This window comes from Dasypus novemcinctus, chromosome 5 (genome assembly GCF_030445035.2).
Source record: "Dasypus novemcinctus isolate mDasNov1 chromosome 5, mDasNov1.1.hap2, whole genome shotgun sequence".
NCBI lineage: Eukaryota > Metazoa > Chordata > Mammalia > Cingulata > Dasypodidae > Dasypus > Dasypus novemcinctus.
Genome location: NC_080677.1, coordinates 131,318,345 through 131,334,188, shown reverse-complemented (window position 1 = coordinate 131,334,188; position 15,844 = coordinate 131,318,345). Strand labels below are relative to the sequence as shown.

The following is a 15,844-nucleotide window of genomic DNA, read 5'->3' as shown; positions in this document are numbered from 1 at the left end:
AGCGCCCATCATACTGTATTGTACTGTCTCTCTGAGTCATCTCTGCAGTGTGACTGTGGACATTTTGAGGGCAGGGCCTTTGTCTTCCTCATCTTTGTACCCCTGTCCAGTCACATGCTGGAGCTTAAACAATAGTTAAAGGAAGGATGAGCAATGACAGAAATTATGAGAAGTAGAAACCAAGGACTAGAGAAGAAGGCATTGGGACAATGATACCTGTTAGAACCATCAGTGAACCAAACCTGCAAGAGAAGGGAGGGAAGTCCCTGGGATTTTCAGGATTAGTTTCACAGGGATGAGGCACAGTTCTTTTACCATCCTCTTTAATGGGGGTTGGATGGGTAGATGATGCTGTTGTAGTTAAGGAAAAGGCCAAAGTCAAAATCATTATTAGGGACAGAGGACAAAAACTCAAGAGGGTGGGTGAAAGGAGCCCTCTGGTTTCGAGGAGTATGTCTAATTTAGAATTTATATTTCCTAGGCTGTCACTTAGTCATTCAACAAGCACTGCTGAAAGCCCACCAAATGCAGAACACAAGTAACCATACTATGAAAAGACACAAGGAAAGTAAGGGATGGGTTTTGGTTTTCCAGCTGTACCCCAGGCAGCTGGGGTGGCAATACTCATACACCTACAACTCTGCTTATGTAAAGGAGCCACTTACCTATGGGAACCCTTCTGGTTTCCAACGCTACGCTAATATGAGCCCTCTTAAACCAGTCCTTTCTGCCTTTTTGGAGGAGAGAAAGGTTGAAACTATTTTAACTGTTTAAAAACCAAGAACCAGTTTTACTTCCCCGGTTTGGTTTGGCTGCCCTGAAACTTTTAATTGATTACTCAACCCTCTTGGTCCTGGGGCTTGCCTTGGGTGACAGAGTGCTGAGCAGAATACAGGGCCCATAGACTTGGGAGGGACAGTTAAGATTACTCTGTCCATTCACTTGTTCTGTTTTCCTCCATCAACAGCATTTCAGGATAGGAAATTCCATACCCAGTGTATTAGTTTCCTATTGCTGCTATAACAAGTTACCACAAGCTTAAAGGCTGAAAATAACAAATTTATTATTTTACGGTTCTGGGAGTCGGAAGTCAAAAGAATTTCTTCTGGAGGCTCTAGGGGAGAATTTTTTCCTTGCCTTTTCCAGCTTCTAGAGGCCACCTTTCCAGCTTCCTTGGCTTGTGGCCCCTTCTGAAAAGCCAACAGCACAGCATCTCTCTCTGACCTCCTGCTTCCTTCTTACAAGGACCCTTGTGATTATGTTGAGTTTTACCTTGATAATCTAGAATTATTTCCTCAGCTCACGGTCACACCTGCAAAGTGCTTTCTTTTTTCTATGTAAGGTTACGTATTCACAGGTTATGGGAATTAGGATGTGGATGTCTTTGGGGGCCATTATTCTTTCTATCACATCCTTCCTGGTCAGCTACTATGGTACTAGTTCTCAGCACTAGGAGATTCATTTTTTCCTTTTTTCCCTCCCTCCCCTATCACTCTCTTTCCTTCCTCCCTTCCTTTTTAAATTTTAAATTTTAATTAGTTGAGTAGACAATCCATTCACATGATTAAAAAATAAAAACGTATAGAAATGTTTTACACTGAGAAATCCTGATCCTATCCCTGTCCTCATCCACCCTATTTTCCCTAAGGATCATCTAAGGTAACCATTTTTATTTGTTTCTTATGTATCTTTTAAAGCTAATAGAAAAAATGTATATATATATATGTATCTTTCCTTCTTTACTTCCACAAAAGTTAGCATACTATATATAGCACTCTGTACCTATTTTATCTTCTTAATATATCTTGAAGACCTTTCTGGACCAGTACATAGAGAACATCCTCATTCATATTTCTTTTACAATCAATTAGTATTACAGGGAAGCGGACTTGGCCCAGTGGTTGGGGCGTCCGCAGTTTAAACCCCAGGAAACCCCGGGCCTCCTTGACCCGTGTGGAGCTGGCCCATGCGCAGTGCTGATGTGCGCAAGGAGTGCGCTGCCACACAGGGGTGTCCCCCCCATAGGGGAGGCCCACGCGCAAGAAGTGCGCCCCGTAAGGAGAGCCGCCCAGCGCGAAAGAAAGTGCAGTCTGCCCAGGAATGGCGCCACACACACACCAAGAGCTGACACAACAAGATGACGCAACAAAAACAGACACAGATTCCCATGCCGCTGACAACAACAGAAGCGGACAAAGAAGAACGTGCAGCAAATAGACACAGAGAATAGACAACCGGGACGAGTGGGTGGGGGGGGGGAGTGGAGAGAAATAAATAAATAAATAAATCTTTTTTAAAAAAATTAGTATTACAGCGTATGGATGTGCCATGATTTATTCAGTTGGTCTCTCCTGTAGATGGACATTTGGGTTCTTACCCGACATTTGCAATTACAAACAACAATGCAATGAATAACCTTGTACATGTATTTTTCCTGTGCTTATAAGTAGAACTCTGGGATAAATTCCTACAAATAAGATTGGTATGCTAAAGGGTAATTCTAATAGGATTTTCCAAATTGTCTTCTCTACGGGTTGCACCATTTTGCACTCCCATCCGCAATGAAAGAGTTTCCCCACAACCTCCACAAGAGTGAGTTGTCAGCCTTAGATATATTTTAAAGCTAATCTTAGAGGTAAAAATTAGTATTTCAATGATTTCCATATGCGTTAGTAACGGAGGGCATTCTGTGGATTAGAGTAGGCCAAGTGTAAATGTAGCCCAAGGTTAAATGCTTTTATATCTGTATATTAGTGTCCCACATGCATGGCTGTTTGCATCCCTCAAGCAAGTGCCTCCCTCCCCAAGAAGCAGCACACAGAGCTGAGCTCTGATGGGTTTATTGTCTGTCTGTGCGGAGCTCAGGCTTCAGGGAGGAGTTGGGGGCAGCGGCCCCTTCACACAGGCCTGTAGGTTCCATTGTATGTAAAAGGAGAAGGCATCCCACAGTCCCCAGACTCTTCAGGAAGCCAACGCTGGACGTAGTTGGGGCCATTGTTCCGAGGCCACACGATCACAGTGTCTCTGGACACCACGGATGGATCCTCTGGGAAGAAGTTGAAGGGACGGAGCAGGAAGCCCACAGAGTTTCCTGGTGTGGCTGTGTTGGGAATGTCCTCTGAGTGTGGGATATGTAGGAAACCCACCGTCACCCAGGCCACCAAGTCCTGTGGGAGAAAGGGAATGGGCAGTGATGAGGAGGTTCAGAGGAGGAGGAAGGCGAGTGGGCTTTAGGGGCCAGGGCGGTGCTGAGTATTGGTCACCAGAGTCCACGCTGGCCTCTGGGCATTTTCAGTCGTGTCTAGAAATTTCCCTCAAATCCCTCAAGCCCCATTTTAAAGAAAGTGGCATGTCTGTAACGACCTCTAAAAGGGTTCTTTCCATGGCAATTCACCACTCTCCGTCCTGGAATGAGGGACAGGCTCAGGCAGAGGGTGGTTAGGATCCTCCATTGGTTGAGAAGAGTGTTCTTGGGGCTGGGGCTGGAAGAAGGCAGGGCCGGAGCTGGGTAGAGTTGGGGACAGCCAATACCTCATTTTCAATTTTCTCATTGTTGCGAAGAAATTCCTCAAAGACCACAGGTGGGTCCCAAGGGTCGTTCTGGTTATAGATGCTGCTGCTGAATAGCTCAGACTCCCGGTACTTGGTCACTGCCAGGGGGTACCTGCCAGGGCGGAGGAGAAGCATGTGACTTGGTGCTGGGGCAGACTCCCAGCCCCTTCCAGAGAGCAGCCTCAGGTTACTGATGGGAGGAAGTTACTGACTTCCCCCAAATGAGAGCTCATCTCCTGGGAGTGGGAAGGCAGCCACTGCCAGCTGAGGTTCAGTGCTCGGCGTGGGGTTCTCCCCACCCTTTCCCCACCCTCCCCATCAAATGCACAGAAACTTAGACACACACTCACAAAGACACCCACACACACTCATGAAGACACATACAAACACACTCAGAAACATAGACATGCACACACAGATACACCCAGAGACAACACACAACCACACAGACAGAATCACAGAGCAACAGAAACACAGACCAGGGAGACACACAGGAGCGCTGAGGAGCCCCTCATCCTGCCCTTACCTGGCCCAGGTGACAGCCCGCTCCTCCTGCCATCCCCGGGGCAGCACCTGGTCTGCCATGGAGTGGATCTGCACGCGGTAGCTGCGCTTGTGGTGCCAGCGGTTCTCTTCGGGGCTGGTGAAGAGCAGGTACTTGGGCAAGGTCTGTCCGAAGCGGAAGGCTGCCTGGCGCTCCCGCTGGTACTGCGTCCGCATTAGAGTTGGCTGGACCAGGTAGTGACTCGGGCTCCAGGGGTTCGTGATGTTTTCTAGCTTCAGCTGCAGTGTCTGGAAGCTGTTATTGGTGCCTGGAGGTGTGTAGGGGAAGGGAGAATGAGGATCAAGCTCCCCGAACTGAAACTTCCCTGTTCTGCGCTGGGCTCTCCAACACAAACCAGAGCCAACAGCCAACCAGCAGGAATGAAGAGGATATCCGGGGCCTACACTGAGCTGGGTGTGTGGGGAGAAAGAAGGGGCTAAAAAGAGCAGGAGGACCAAGAAGACAGGCTGGTCACAGTGGTTGCAGCAAGCCAGTCTGGGCAGTTCCTCTGAAGAGCTACACCCCAAGCCCGTTGACCGTGGTTGTGACTCTAGAGAGCAGGGCAGCTCTTCCTTCTCCAGGCTGGTGTCCAGTGCCCTTTGGGGCCCAAAGGGGAGAATGAGGGCATGGTTGGAAGTCCAATGCCCATCTGGCCCTAGTGGACTTGTTACGTCATGTGATTTGACACAGCAGGCTAAATCCTGCCATGACACCATAGCTTCCCATGCTATGCTTTCTACGGCAACACCGTTAGTCCAAGAGACTCAACGAGTATTTCCAGACAACACTGCACTCTGCCTGAAAGTGCTATGTCTTACACTTATCCCTCACCCCTGTGTACACATTTCTCTTTAACCATCCTCTAGCCCCAGCACAAATTCTGAGCTGAAGCCTTACACCAAGGGCATGTTCACGCTTTGGCACCCAATGTAAAATTTTGGCACTATTAACTTGCACCATTTTTCAGGTGCACAGAAAGTTCTAGCACTGCAGGTTTCCCAGAAGCAACCGGGGCAAATACTCATGATTTGATGCCACCAGGAGAGACTTTTAGTGGTGTCTCCTATAGAGAATGTAAGCTATCTCTCTGAGCTAGATGCTTGACTAGGAGGGTGTTGTGGTTTGAATTGTAATACTCCCCCCCCCCAAAAAAAAGTAAAAAGTAAAGTTCAGGTCCTAACCCCTGGTACCTATGAATTGACCTAATTTGGAAATAGGGTCTTTGCAGATGCAGTCAAGTTAAGATGAGGTCCGCCTGGGTGAGGGTGGGCCCTAAACCTGCTATGACTGGTGTGTTATGGAAAGAGCTGGACACAGAGACCCAGACACAAGGGAGAGGACAGTCCCATGAAGACAGAGACTGGAGTGGGGCTTCCCTGAGCTGAGGGACGCCTGGGGCCACCAGGAGGTGACAGAGGCAAAGAAGGACCCTTCCCTAGTGGCTTTGGAGGGGGCATGGTCCTGCCCACACCTTGGTTTTGGCCTTCTGGCCCCCAGGCCTGTGAGAGGACACATTACTGTGGTTTTGAGGCACCCGTTTGTTGGTCCTTAGATTCGACAGCCTTAGGCAACCAAGACAGAGGGGCTCGGGTCGCTCCAAACCCAAGTCCTACCTGCCACGTCCAGGTCAACGCGGTAATGCACCAAGTGAGTGTGCATGTTGCCAATGAGGTGGGTGCTCAGGCGGGAGCCGTGGCGCAGCCCCTCGGGTGTGTAGAAGGTGGCGTGCACGTAGCCGGTGGCGTGCATCTTGGCCTCCATGACCCCATTGGGGTAGAAGATGAAGTCCCAAATGTAATCATAATTGTAGACCGTGGAAGTTGTCCGCAGCACCAGCATCTGGCCCTCTAGCCCAGCATAGAAGTTGAAGCCCCCTTGAAAGTCGGAATTAAAGTGCCGCCGAAGGGGCACCCCTGTGGGCATCTCAAAGAGGCAGAGAGCTCGGGGGTAGTGGACGGGGCCGTCGGTGTCGTAGTAGTGGTAAGCGTCCAGGAAGGTGGCGGTCTCCGGGCAGTCGATGCCAGGGGCTAGCTCATGAGTGACGCTGCCCAAGCCCCAGCCCACATCCAGGTACTTGGTCTGCATGCCTGCAGGCGTGTGTCCTCCATACAGCGCTGCAGCCTCTTGCACGCTTACCTCGTAGGCGACGCGCTCACTCCCGAAGTGCACGTTCAGGATCTGCAGCCCCGCGGAGGAGCGCAGCCTGAAGGCAAAGCTCCAGTCCCCGTAGAGCACGGCGTTGCCCTCCAGTCGGTAGCGGGGGCCCTGGGGGTGGACCACGCGGGGGCCTTTCACCGTGATGGGGGTGAGGGAGGCCCCACGTCGCTTGTAGGAGGAGAAGAGGGGTGGTTTCTCTGTGTCGTCGCTCTCCTTGCCCTTGGGAGGTAGAGTCTCCAGGATCACCGGATCCACCTCTCCGTTTTCATACTTCCTGGCTAGTTCTTCTGGGTTCTTGTAGAACGTTCCATTGTACCACACCTGCTCCACCATCCAGTCGCGGTGGTCTGTGCTCCCATGGTCCACAAGGAGCTCCAGCCCAGTGGGGTGCAAGAAATAGCCTTCTACGTCGCACTGTATGATAAGCCAACTGCGGCGCTGGCCGGAAGCCAAGCCCCGGGGGGCCACGTCGGTGAAGGTTAGGCACTGGTCCTGGCAATCTAGGAAGGAGAAGCCCGTGGTATTGAGGAAAAACGTGTGCAGGGGTTCGGTGGCTTTCCCCAGGAATTGGCTTAGGAGGGCATACTCAGCCAAGGAGATGGGTCTGGACGCCCAGGAGCGGTGATGCCCAGGCCTGGGGGCCATCGCTCGCATGTAAGAGGGCCTCGGCAGAGGCCCCACGACAAACTCAGTGATATTGGGCTTCTCCTGGTCTCCAAAGAAGATGACAACACGGGCTTCCCGGACAGGGCGCCTTTCATCGCCACCCAAAAATTTCAGCACACGTTGCTTCTTGGGCAGCAGCATCTCAATGAGGAATACAGAGTTCTTGGCCATGGTCAAAGCCTCGGAGGACTTTAGCTTCAGATCCTTCCTGGACCAAAGGAACTGGTGCACGGCCTTCAGCTCTTCGACGCTCAGATCTGCGAACACCCCAGCCTTGCCGTGCGCGGTCCACGGGGCGTGCTCTGCTGCTGCCAACACCTGCAGCACCAGGATCCCAGCCACGCTCCAGCCAAGTGCCAGGGTCTCTCGACCCATCATTCTGGAAGGTGGAGAGGAGATGAAATTAGTTGTGTTATGGGAGGAAATGGGTTTCCATCAGGCTAGGGCTTTGGAGAACAACGTCCCTTAACCTCGCAGTCTCCCTACGGCCTGAGCTTCTTCCCCTCTCCCTGCTTCAAAGTCCTGAGTGGCAGCTGAGTTCCCCGGCCACACACACAGTTCCCACTGCCACCCTAGTCCTTGTCTGTGCTTTTAGCCCGTTGTGATTTTTCTCCCTCCTTGCTGGCCTGCCCACCAGTGCTTTTACTGTCCTATGGGTATTCTCACCTTTGTAAACCCCCGCCTCTTCCCCTTTTGTGTACATTTTCTTAGTCAGACAGTATTCCAAGTTCTTACCTCTTTGTGCTTAGATTATGGCAGTTTAGATTATGGCAAAACCCCCCTGAGGCTGTACCCCATCCATAGGCTGGAAAGTGCTGATGCTGTCATGGAGAGGTGAGTCACCATATTATCAGCAAAACCACATTTTTTTCAAAACGAAATATGTTCTCTGTAGACACGTTTTTGAAATTTAGTGGAGAAGTTTTAGGAGTAGGCTCTGGAGTTAGGACGCCTGGCTTTGAGTCCTAGCAAGTCACATATCACTTGCTAGCTGTGCAACCTTGGGCAAGTGGCTTAAAGTCTCTGGACCTCACTTTTCCCAGTGATAAAATAGAAATAACCAGGGAGCAGATGTAGGTCAGTGGTTGAGCACCTGCCTCCCACGTACTAGGTCCTGGGTTCAACACCCGGTACCTCCTAAGGGAAAAAAAATAATAATAATAGCAACAGTACCTATCCCCTAGTGTTGTTGAGAGAATTCAATCAGATAGTAAATGCAAAGTGTTTAGAACAACACTTTAGTTTTACATACTCAAAACTAAACAGGCTGTCCAAGCCTGGAGGGAGAACCTGATCACTAGGAGTGCTCTTGTTTTTTGGAAAAAGTATTGCACATGTCACACATCTGATTCACAGACGGTGTTGGGAACACAGCTCGAGGCCGTAGCTCTCCAGAGAAGCTAAACTTCATCCAGACTCTCCATGCCAAGTTCCTATCCCTCAGCTCCTTTCAAACTTGGCTAAGGCCTGGCACCTATAAGGAACATTCTATTTTTGGCCCTCCCTAACTTGGCTTACTCCTCCCCTCGGCCCCATCAGCACTTTGTATTTAGTTGGGGCACTAACAAGCATTTCTTGATCTGGAGCTCAGCGAAGGGCGTTCGGAGGACTGCTCTGTCACCTGGTCAGGTGGTCAGCAACTGGATGCCGCAGCTGTTCTCATGTGGCTTTTCCTGCCTTGGCTACCTCTGCCGGTGTTAGGTGCAAAGCCCCCTGAGAAGCCCTTCCCTCCACTGTCCACCCCGCCCAGCCCAGAGCTCGGGTGCTGCCCAGGTTTGGCTCAGGCATGTGACCCTCATGGAGACATATCCCCGGTTGCTGTATCTTGGTCCTCAGACACCTTGGGAAGGCTGGGGGGCGCACGGCAGGGTCCATTCTCTCCAGGGCCCATCCTGAAGGAGCAGGTGAGCAGACACTAGGGGAGTCCAGAAACAGCGAGCAGGTTGAGGGCTCATCCTACTGGTAAGTTTTGACTTTCCTCCCACTTTTTAACCTCATATCCCTGAATTTCTTCCTGCTTTCCTAAAGAGGACAGAGCCGTGGAAGAGAACTGTGGTCTGAGGCTAAACGGAAGCTTGTGACTCTTCCTTTAACCAACCTCCCCCTGGCCGGCCCCAGTGCCATCTTCTGTTCCTATGTGCAAGCGAGCTGTGCCGATGGGCAGTGGGGAGACGATGGCAACGACCCATAAAGGAAGAGGGCGGCTCAGCGGCCCCCGAGGTTCCCGCACCAGGAAACACGAAGCCTGACCTCTCCACCCCAAATTGCATCTCGAGCATCCCTGGACTGGCATCCACCTACCGTCCTCACCCCACACCCCTGGGCAATTTTACGACTGCTGTCCTCCGGCTGCAGCTGAGACACCTGGAACCTTCCGTGGCTCCCTCTGGGCTCTTGCCCTTTGCCTCCTGGCCTCCTCCCTCTTGTTTCGTTCTCCTGCCCTCCTCAGCCCACTCCCTCTTCCCTTGCATACCTCCCCTTCAGCCGTTCTCCCCAGGAATCCCATCAGGACCTACCTGTCGTCTCTAACCTGGGCTTGCCTCTGCTGCCAGGCTTTGTCCCTGAGTTCCGATCCCTGACCGGCCCTCTCAAAGCTATAAGGATCAACCGAACCCCGCCCTGGGGGGAGGGACAGGGCGAGGCCTGGGCTGACCAAGGTGAGGACCTGCGCTCCGGGGTTTCCACGGCGAGCAGGGCGGCTGCAGGAGGAAGTGCGTGGAGCTCTGGCCGCTGTGGCCGAGCTGTTTTCTCTGGTTTTATCCAATCCCTGAAACTCCCCTCTCCCTTCACCTCTGTTTCCCACCAACACCCATGTCCTAGATCTGTTTCCCTATCGTGCCTCCTGTCACCCGGGGACCTTCCCCAGGAAACTGTGCTTACTTTTCTGCAGTTACGGACTGTGAAATGCCATTATCTCTTAAAGCAGGGGGTGAGTTGGAGGCGCCAGAGATAAGGAAAAAGGGAAATTGACTATTAAGTAGTCTCCCTTGAAACAGAAACACAGACCAAGGCTGGTAGAGACCAGCACAACAGGAGAAACAGAGATTTGACCTGTCTGCGGAATAGGGAAACAGAGACAGAATTTTTGGGGCAAGAGAAGCCACTGAGTTGAGACTCCAGAAGAAATCTTATTAACCACCTCTGGGGCTCTGACGGGATTCAGGAAGGAAGGAGTCAACTGGGGACAAAGCAGTTCAGGGTGGCTGAAGTGAGAGCCCAGAGAGAGGAGGGAAAGGGAGGCTGGCAGGGGGCACCTGCGCTGGAGGGAAGCCGTCCTGAAGTTGCTTAGTTGGGTGGGAAGGGCAAACACAGCCCTAGGTGAGCTCAGGTACTGCAAGAACAGAGGTGGGACTAGTGCATGGCTTAGAAGAACTAAGAGGTCATTATCCCCTTGGTGGCCAAGTCTCCACGGCACAGGGATTGCGTATTCTTTCGTGTTTATGTGGATTTTGTATTTCTCATCATCATCCTTCCTGCAACTTGTTTTGCAAGTTGTGTTTATCGGCAGCTACCTGGATGAAGAAAGGAATCAGTTAGTCAACACGGAGCTTGTTTGCAATTCCAAATGGGCTTTGGTGTCTCCAAAAAGGAGGATTAGCTTTAAATGCTAAAATGATGATTCATACAATGGTCAAGTTTAGAACTTTCCCCCTTATTGGTCTAAAGGATGGAGAGTTGCTTATTCTCACTCATGGGCTCACCAACTTCTCAGAGACTTTAGGGGTTTTGGCTGAGAAGGGAGTGCTAAGAACAACCTGAAACTGAGAAGTGTGATCTGTTTCTGTTCCACAAAAGACACCATGGGCAAAGTTGATGGAGTGAGGACAGATTGGGAGAAGATACTAACAAAGTCAAAAGCAGAAGGAACCACATACAAAAGAATGAAGTTTGATCCTTAGCTCACACCATATACAAAAATTAATTCAAAATGGATCAAAGACTACATGTAAGAGTTAAAACTATAAATTCTTATAAGACAACATAGGGGGAAACGGACTTGGCCCAGTGGTTAGGGCGTCCGTCTACCACACGGGAGGTCCGCGGTTCAAACCCGGGGCCTCCTTGACCCATGTGGAGCTGGCCCATGCGCAGTGCTGATGCGCACAAGGAGTGCCCTGCCATGCAGGGATGTCCCCTGCGTAGGGGAGCCCCACGCGCAAGGAGTGCACCCGTAAGGAGAGCCGCCCAGCGCGAAAGAAAGTGCAGCCTGCCCAGGAATGGCGCTGCCCACACTTCCTGTGCCGCTGAGGACAACAGAAGCGGACAAAGAAACAAGACGCAGCAAATAGACACAGAGAACAGACAACCGGGGGGGGGGGGGGTGGATTAAATAAATAAATAAATCTTAAAAAAAAAAAAAAGACAACATAGGGGTATATTTTCATGACCTTGGATTTGGCGAGGGGTTATTACATATGACACCAAAAGCGCAAATGCACAAATGCACAGGAAGGATAGATAGATCAGATTTCATCAAAATAAAAAAAAAATTTGTGTTTCAAAGGACAGTATTGAAAAACAAACAAAAAAAACACAAAAAAACAAACAAAAAAGGGCAGTATTGAGAGAATTAAAGGACAATGAATAGAATTGGAAAAAACATTTGCAAATCATATATAATCATATATCTGATAAGGTAACTAGAATATACAAAGAACACTTACATTTCAATAATAATAAGATAAATAAACCAATTAAAAATGGGCAAAGGGATCTAGAGAAGCATTTCTCCATGGAAGATAAACAAATGATCAATAAGAACATGAAAAGATGCTTGACATCATTAGTCAGGGAAATGCAAATAAAAATTACAATGAGAGAAAAAAAATACTACAGTGAAGGAAGTAGACATGGCTCAAGAAGTTGGGCACCCACCTACCACATGGGTGGTTCAGTTCCCGGTGTCTTCTAAAGAAAATAAGCAAGTCAGCAAGCTAATGCAATGGGCTAGTGTGGCAAGCTGACGCAACAAGATGGTGCAATGAGGTGATGCAATGAAGAGACACAACAAGGAAACACAAAGAGAGACACAACAAGCAGGAAGTAGAGGTGGCTCAAGCCATTGAGTGCTTCCCTCCCACATGTGAGATCCCAGATTTGGTTCCCAGTACTTCCTAAAAAGAAGATGAACACACAAGAAACAGACACAAGAGATCAGACAGCGAGTACAAACAAAGGCAGGGGTTGGAGTGGGGAGGAATAAATAAAGTAAATCTTTAAAAAAAAGGAGGAAGTGCATGGAGCTCTGGCCGCTGTGGCTGAGATGTTTTCTATGGTTTTATTGAATCCCTGAAACTCCCCTCTCCCTTCACCACTGTTTCCCACGAGGATAGCTAGTCAGATAATAACACATGTCAGCAAGGATGCGGAGAAATGGAACACTCCTATGCTGATGGTGGGAATGTAAAATGGTGCTGCTGCTTTGGAAAACAGCCTGGAAGTTCTTCAAGTGATTAAACATAGAGTAACCACTTGACCTGCAATTCCACTCCAAGGTGGAATTACTCAAGAGGAAATTACTCAAGGTGGAAATACTCAAGAGATGAAAACATATGCCCATTCAAAAACATGTGCACAAGTGTTCATAGCAGCATTATTCATAATAGTCAAAAGGTAGAAACAACTGAAAAGTCTGTCAATTGATGAATGGATAAACAAAATGTGTTATATCCAGACAATGGAATAGTATATGGCCATAAAAAAGAATGAAGTTCTTATATATGCCACAACATGGATGAACACCAAAACATTATCCTGAGTGAAAGAAGTCCAACACAAAAGACCACATATCATTTGTTTCCATTTATTCGAAATATCTTGAATAGGCAAATAGAGACAAAAAGTAGATTAAAAGTTACTTAGGTCTGGGGGATATGAGGGAAAGGGTGGAGATAGTTAAAGTGCACATGGTTTCTTTCTTTTTTCATTTTAAAAACAAGTTATTGAAGTATTAATATATCAATCACGTGAATGTACATAAAAAAGTGTATAGTTAAAGTTGTGAACTTACAAAACAAACATGTGTAACAGCATACAGAGCTGCCATACATCACCCCACCAGGTTCATCCATGTTGTCATATGCTTCAAATTCCTTTCTTCTTATAGCTGCATAATATTCCATTGTATGTATATATCACAATTCATCCATTCTTCAGTTAATGGACACCTGGGTTGTTTCCATCTTTTGGCAGGTGTGAATAACGTCGCTATGAACATTGATGTGCAGATGTCTGTGTCTCTGCTCTCAGATCTTCTGGGTACATTCATCATCTAGTAGTGGTATTGCCAGGTCACTTGGTAGATCTATATCTAACTTCCTTAGAAACCACCAAACAGACTTCCACAATGGCAGTATCAATCTACATTTCCACCAGCAGTAGATAAGCGTTCCTATCTCTTCACATCCTCACCAACACTAGCGGTTTTCTGTTTTGTTAATAGTAGCCATTCTAATAGGTGTGAAATGATATCTCTTTGTAGCTTTGATTTGCATTTCCCCAATAGCCAGTGATGCTGAGCATTTTTTCAAGTGTTTCTTTTTTTGCCATTTGTATTTCTTTTTAAAAAAATGTCTATTCAGTTCTATTGCCCATTTTTAATTGGGTCATTTGCCTTTTTATTGTTAAGTTGTAGGATTGCTTTATTTTTATTTTTTTAAAAGATTTATTTTTTATTTATTTCTCTCCCCTCCCTGCCCTCAGTTGTCTGTTCTCTGTGTCCATTTGCTGCGTGTTCTTCTTTGTCTGCTTCTGTTGTTGTCAGTGGCACGGGAATCTGTGTTTCTTTTTGCTGTGTCATCTTGCTACGTCAGCTCTCCGTGTGTGTGTGTGGCGCCATTCCTGGGTAGGCTGCACTTTCTTTCGTGCTGGGCGGCTCTCCTTATGGGGCGCACTCCTTGCACATGGGGCTCCCCTACAGGGGGAACACCCCTGTGTGGCACGGCACTCCTTGCGCGCATCAGCACTGCACGTGGGCCAGTTCCACATGGGTCAGGGAGGCCCAGTGTTTGAAGCGCGGACCTCCCATGTGGTAGACGGACACTCTATCCACTGGGCCAAGTCCGCTTCCCAGGATTGCTTTATATATCATGGATATTAGATCCTTTTTGGATGTTTGATTTCCAAATATTTTCTCCCATTAAGTAGGCTGTTGTTTTACCCTCTTCACAGAGTCAGAAAACCAAACAGAAGTGTTTAATTTTGTTGCTCGTGCTTTGGGTATAGATATAAGAGACCCCCACCTACTACAAAGTCTTTTAAGTGTTTCCCTATGTTATCTTCAAGTGGTTTTATGGTTCTGCCTTTTATGTTTAGATGTTCGATACATTTTGAACTGATTCTTGTATAGGGAGTAAGATAGGGGTCCTCTTTCATTCTTTTGTTATGGCTATCCAGTTCTCCAGCATCATTTTTTGAAGAGACTGTTCTGTTCCAGAAAAGTAGACTTGGTAGGCTGATCAAAAATCATAGAAGTAAGAGTCTATTTCTGAACTCACAGTTTGATTCCATTGACCAATGTGTCTAATGCCAATATCATGTTGTTTGACCACTGTAGCTTTATAATACACTTCAAGGTCAGGCAGTGTGAGTCCTCTGACTTTACTTATTTTTTAGAATGTTTTTGGCTATTCAGGGCCCCTTTTCCTTCCAAGTAATTTTGGTAATTGACTTTTCTAGTTCTGTAAAGTAGGCTGTTGGGATTTTGATTGGTATTGCATTGAATCTATAAATCAATTTGGGTATAATTGACATCTTCATGACATTTAGTCTTCCAATCCATGAACACGTAATGTCCTTCCATTTTCAGGTCTTCTTTGATTTATTTTAGCAGTCTTTTGTAGTTTTTTAATACAGATCCTTTACATTCCTAGTTAAATAAATTCCTAGATATCTGATTTTTTTTTTGTTATTGTAAATGGAATTTGTTTTCTTGATATCGTCCTCAGCTAGCTCATTACTATTGTATAGAAATGCTACTGATTTTTGTGTGTTGCTCTTGTATCCTGCCACTTCACTGAACTCATTTGTTAGCTCAAGTAGCTTTGTTGTAGAAGTCTTGGGATTTTCTAGATATAGGATCATGTCATCTGCGAATAGGGAGAATTTTACTTCTTCTATTCCAATTTAGATGCCTTTTATTTCTTTTTCTTGCCTACTTGTTCTAGCTAGAAATTTTAGCACAATGTTGAATAGCAGTGGTGGCAGTAGGTATCCTTGTCCTGTTCCTAATCTTAGAGGGAAGGCTTTCAACCTTTCCCCACTGAGTACAATGTTGGCTGTGGGATTTTCACATATGGCCTTTATTATGTTGAGGAACTTTTCTTGTATACCTGTCTTTTGAAGTGTTTTTATAAAGAAAGGATGCTGGATTTTGTCAAATGCCTTTCTGCTTTAATTAAGATGATCATGTAGTTTTTTCCCTTTGATTCGTTAATGCGATGTATTATGTTCATTGATTTTCTTATGTTGAACACCCTTGCATACCAGGAATAAAACCCACTTGACCATGATGTATGATTGTTTATATATGTGGTTGGATTCAATTTGCAAGGATTATTTTTGAGAATTTTTGTATCCATATTAATTAGGGAGATTGGTCTGTAAATTACTTTTCTTGTATCATTATCTGGCTTTGGTATTAGGGTGATGTTGGTTTCATAAAATGTGTTGGGTAATTTTCCCTCCTATTTAATTTTTTGGAAGTATTTAAACAGGATTGGTATTAATTCTACTCAAAATATTTGGTAGAATTTACCGTGAAAACATCTGGTCTTGGAAAAAAAAAAATCTGGTTTTGGACTTTTCTTTGTTGAAAGATTTTTGATGATTGATTCAATATCTTTGCTTGGGATTCATTTGTTGGTTCCTATATTTCTTGGAGAGTTAATGTAGGTTGTTTGTATATATCTATGGATTTCTCCATTT

The 15,844-nt window shown here is 47.1% G+C and overlaps 1 protein-coding gene across 2 annotated transcripts in view; it reads right to left on the bottom strand.

Annotated features, from left to right (window-relative positions):
• Window positions 1-2,316: 2,316 nt before the first annotated feature.
• The window catches only part of AOC1 (amine oxidase copper containing 1), a 36,337-nt gene continuing 22,809 nt past the window's right edge, over window positions 2,317-15,844 (bottom strand). The window contains exons 1-5 of one of the 2 annotated variants that reach the window (XM_004458266.5): window positions 9,436-9,673; window positions 5,710-7,298; window positions 4,079-4,364; window positions 3,532-3,664; window positions 2,317-3,167 (exon numbers count right to left, since the gene is read on the bottom strand). In XM_004458266.5, coding sequence (XP_004458323.1) covers window positions 2,898-3,167; window positions 3,532-3,664; window positions 4,079-4,364; window positions 5,710-7,297 — 2,277 coding nt within the window. In that variant the 5' untranslated portion in view covers window position 7,298; window positions 9,436-9,673 and the 3' untranslated portion in view covers window positions 2,317-2,897. Of the gene's footprint in view, window positions 3,168-3,531; window positions 3,665-4,078; window positions 4,365-5,709; window positions 7,299-9,435; window positions 9,674-15,844 lie in introns of those variants that run through there. The other variant, XM_058297574.1, reaches the window with a different exon arrangement.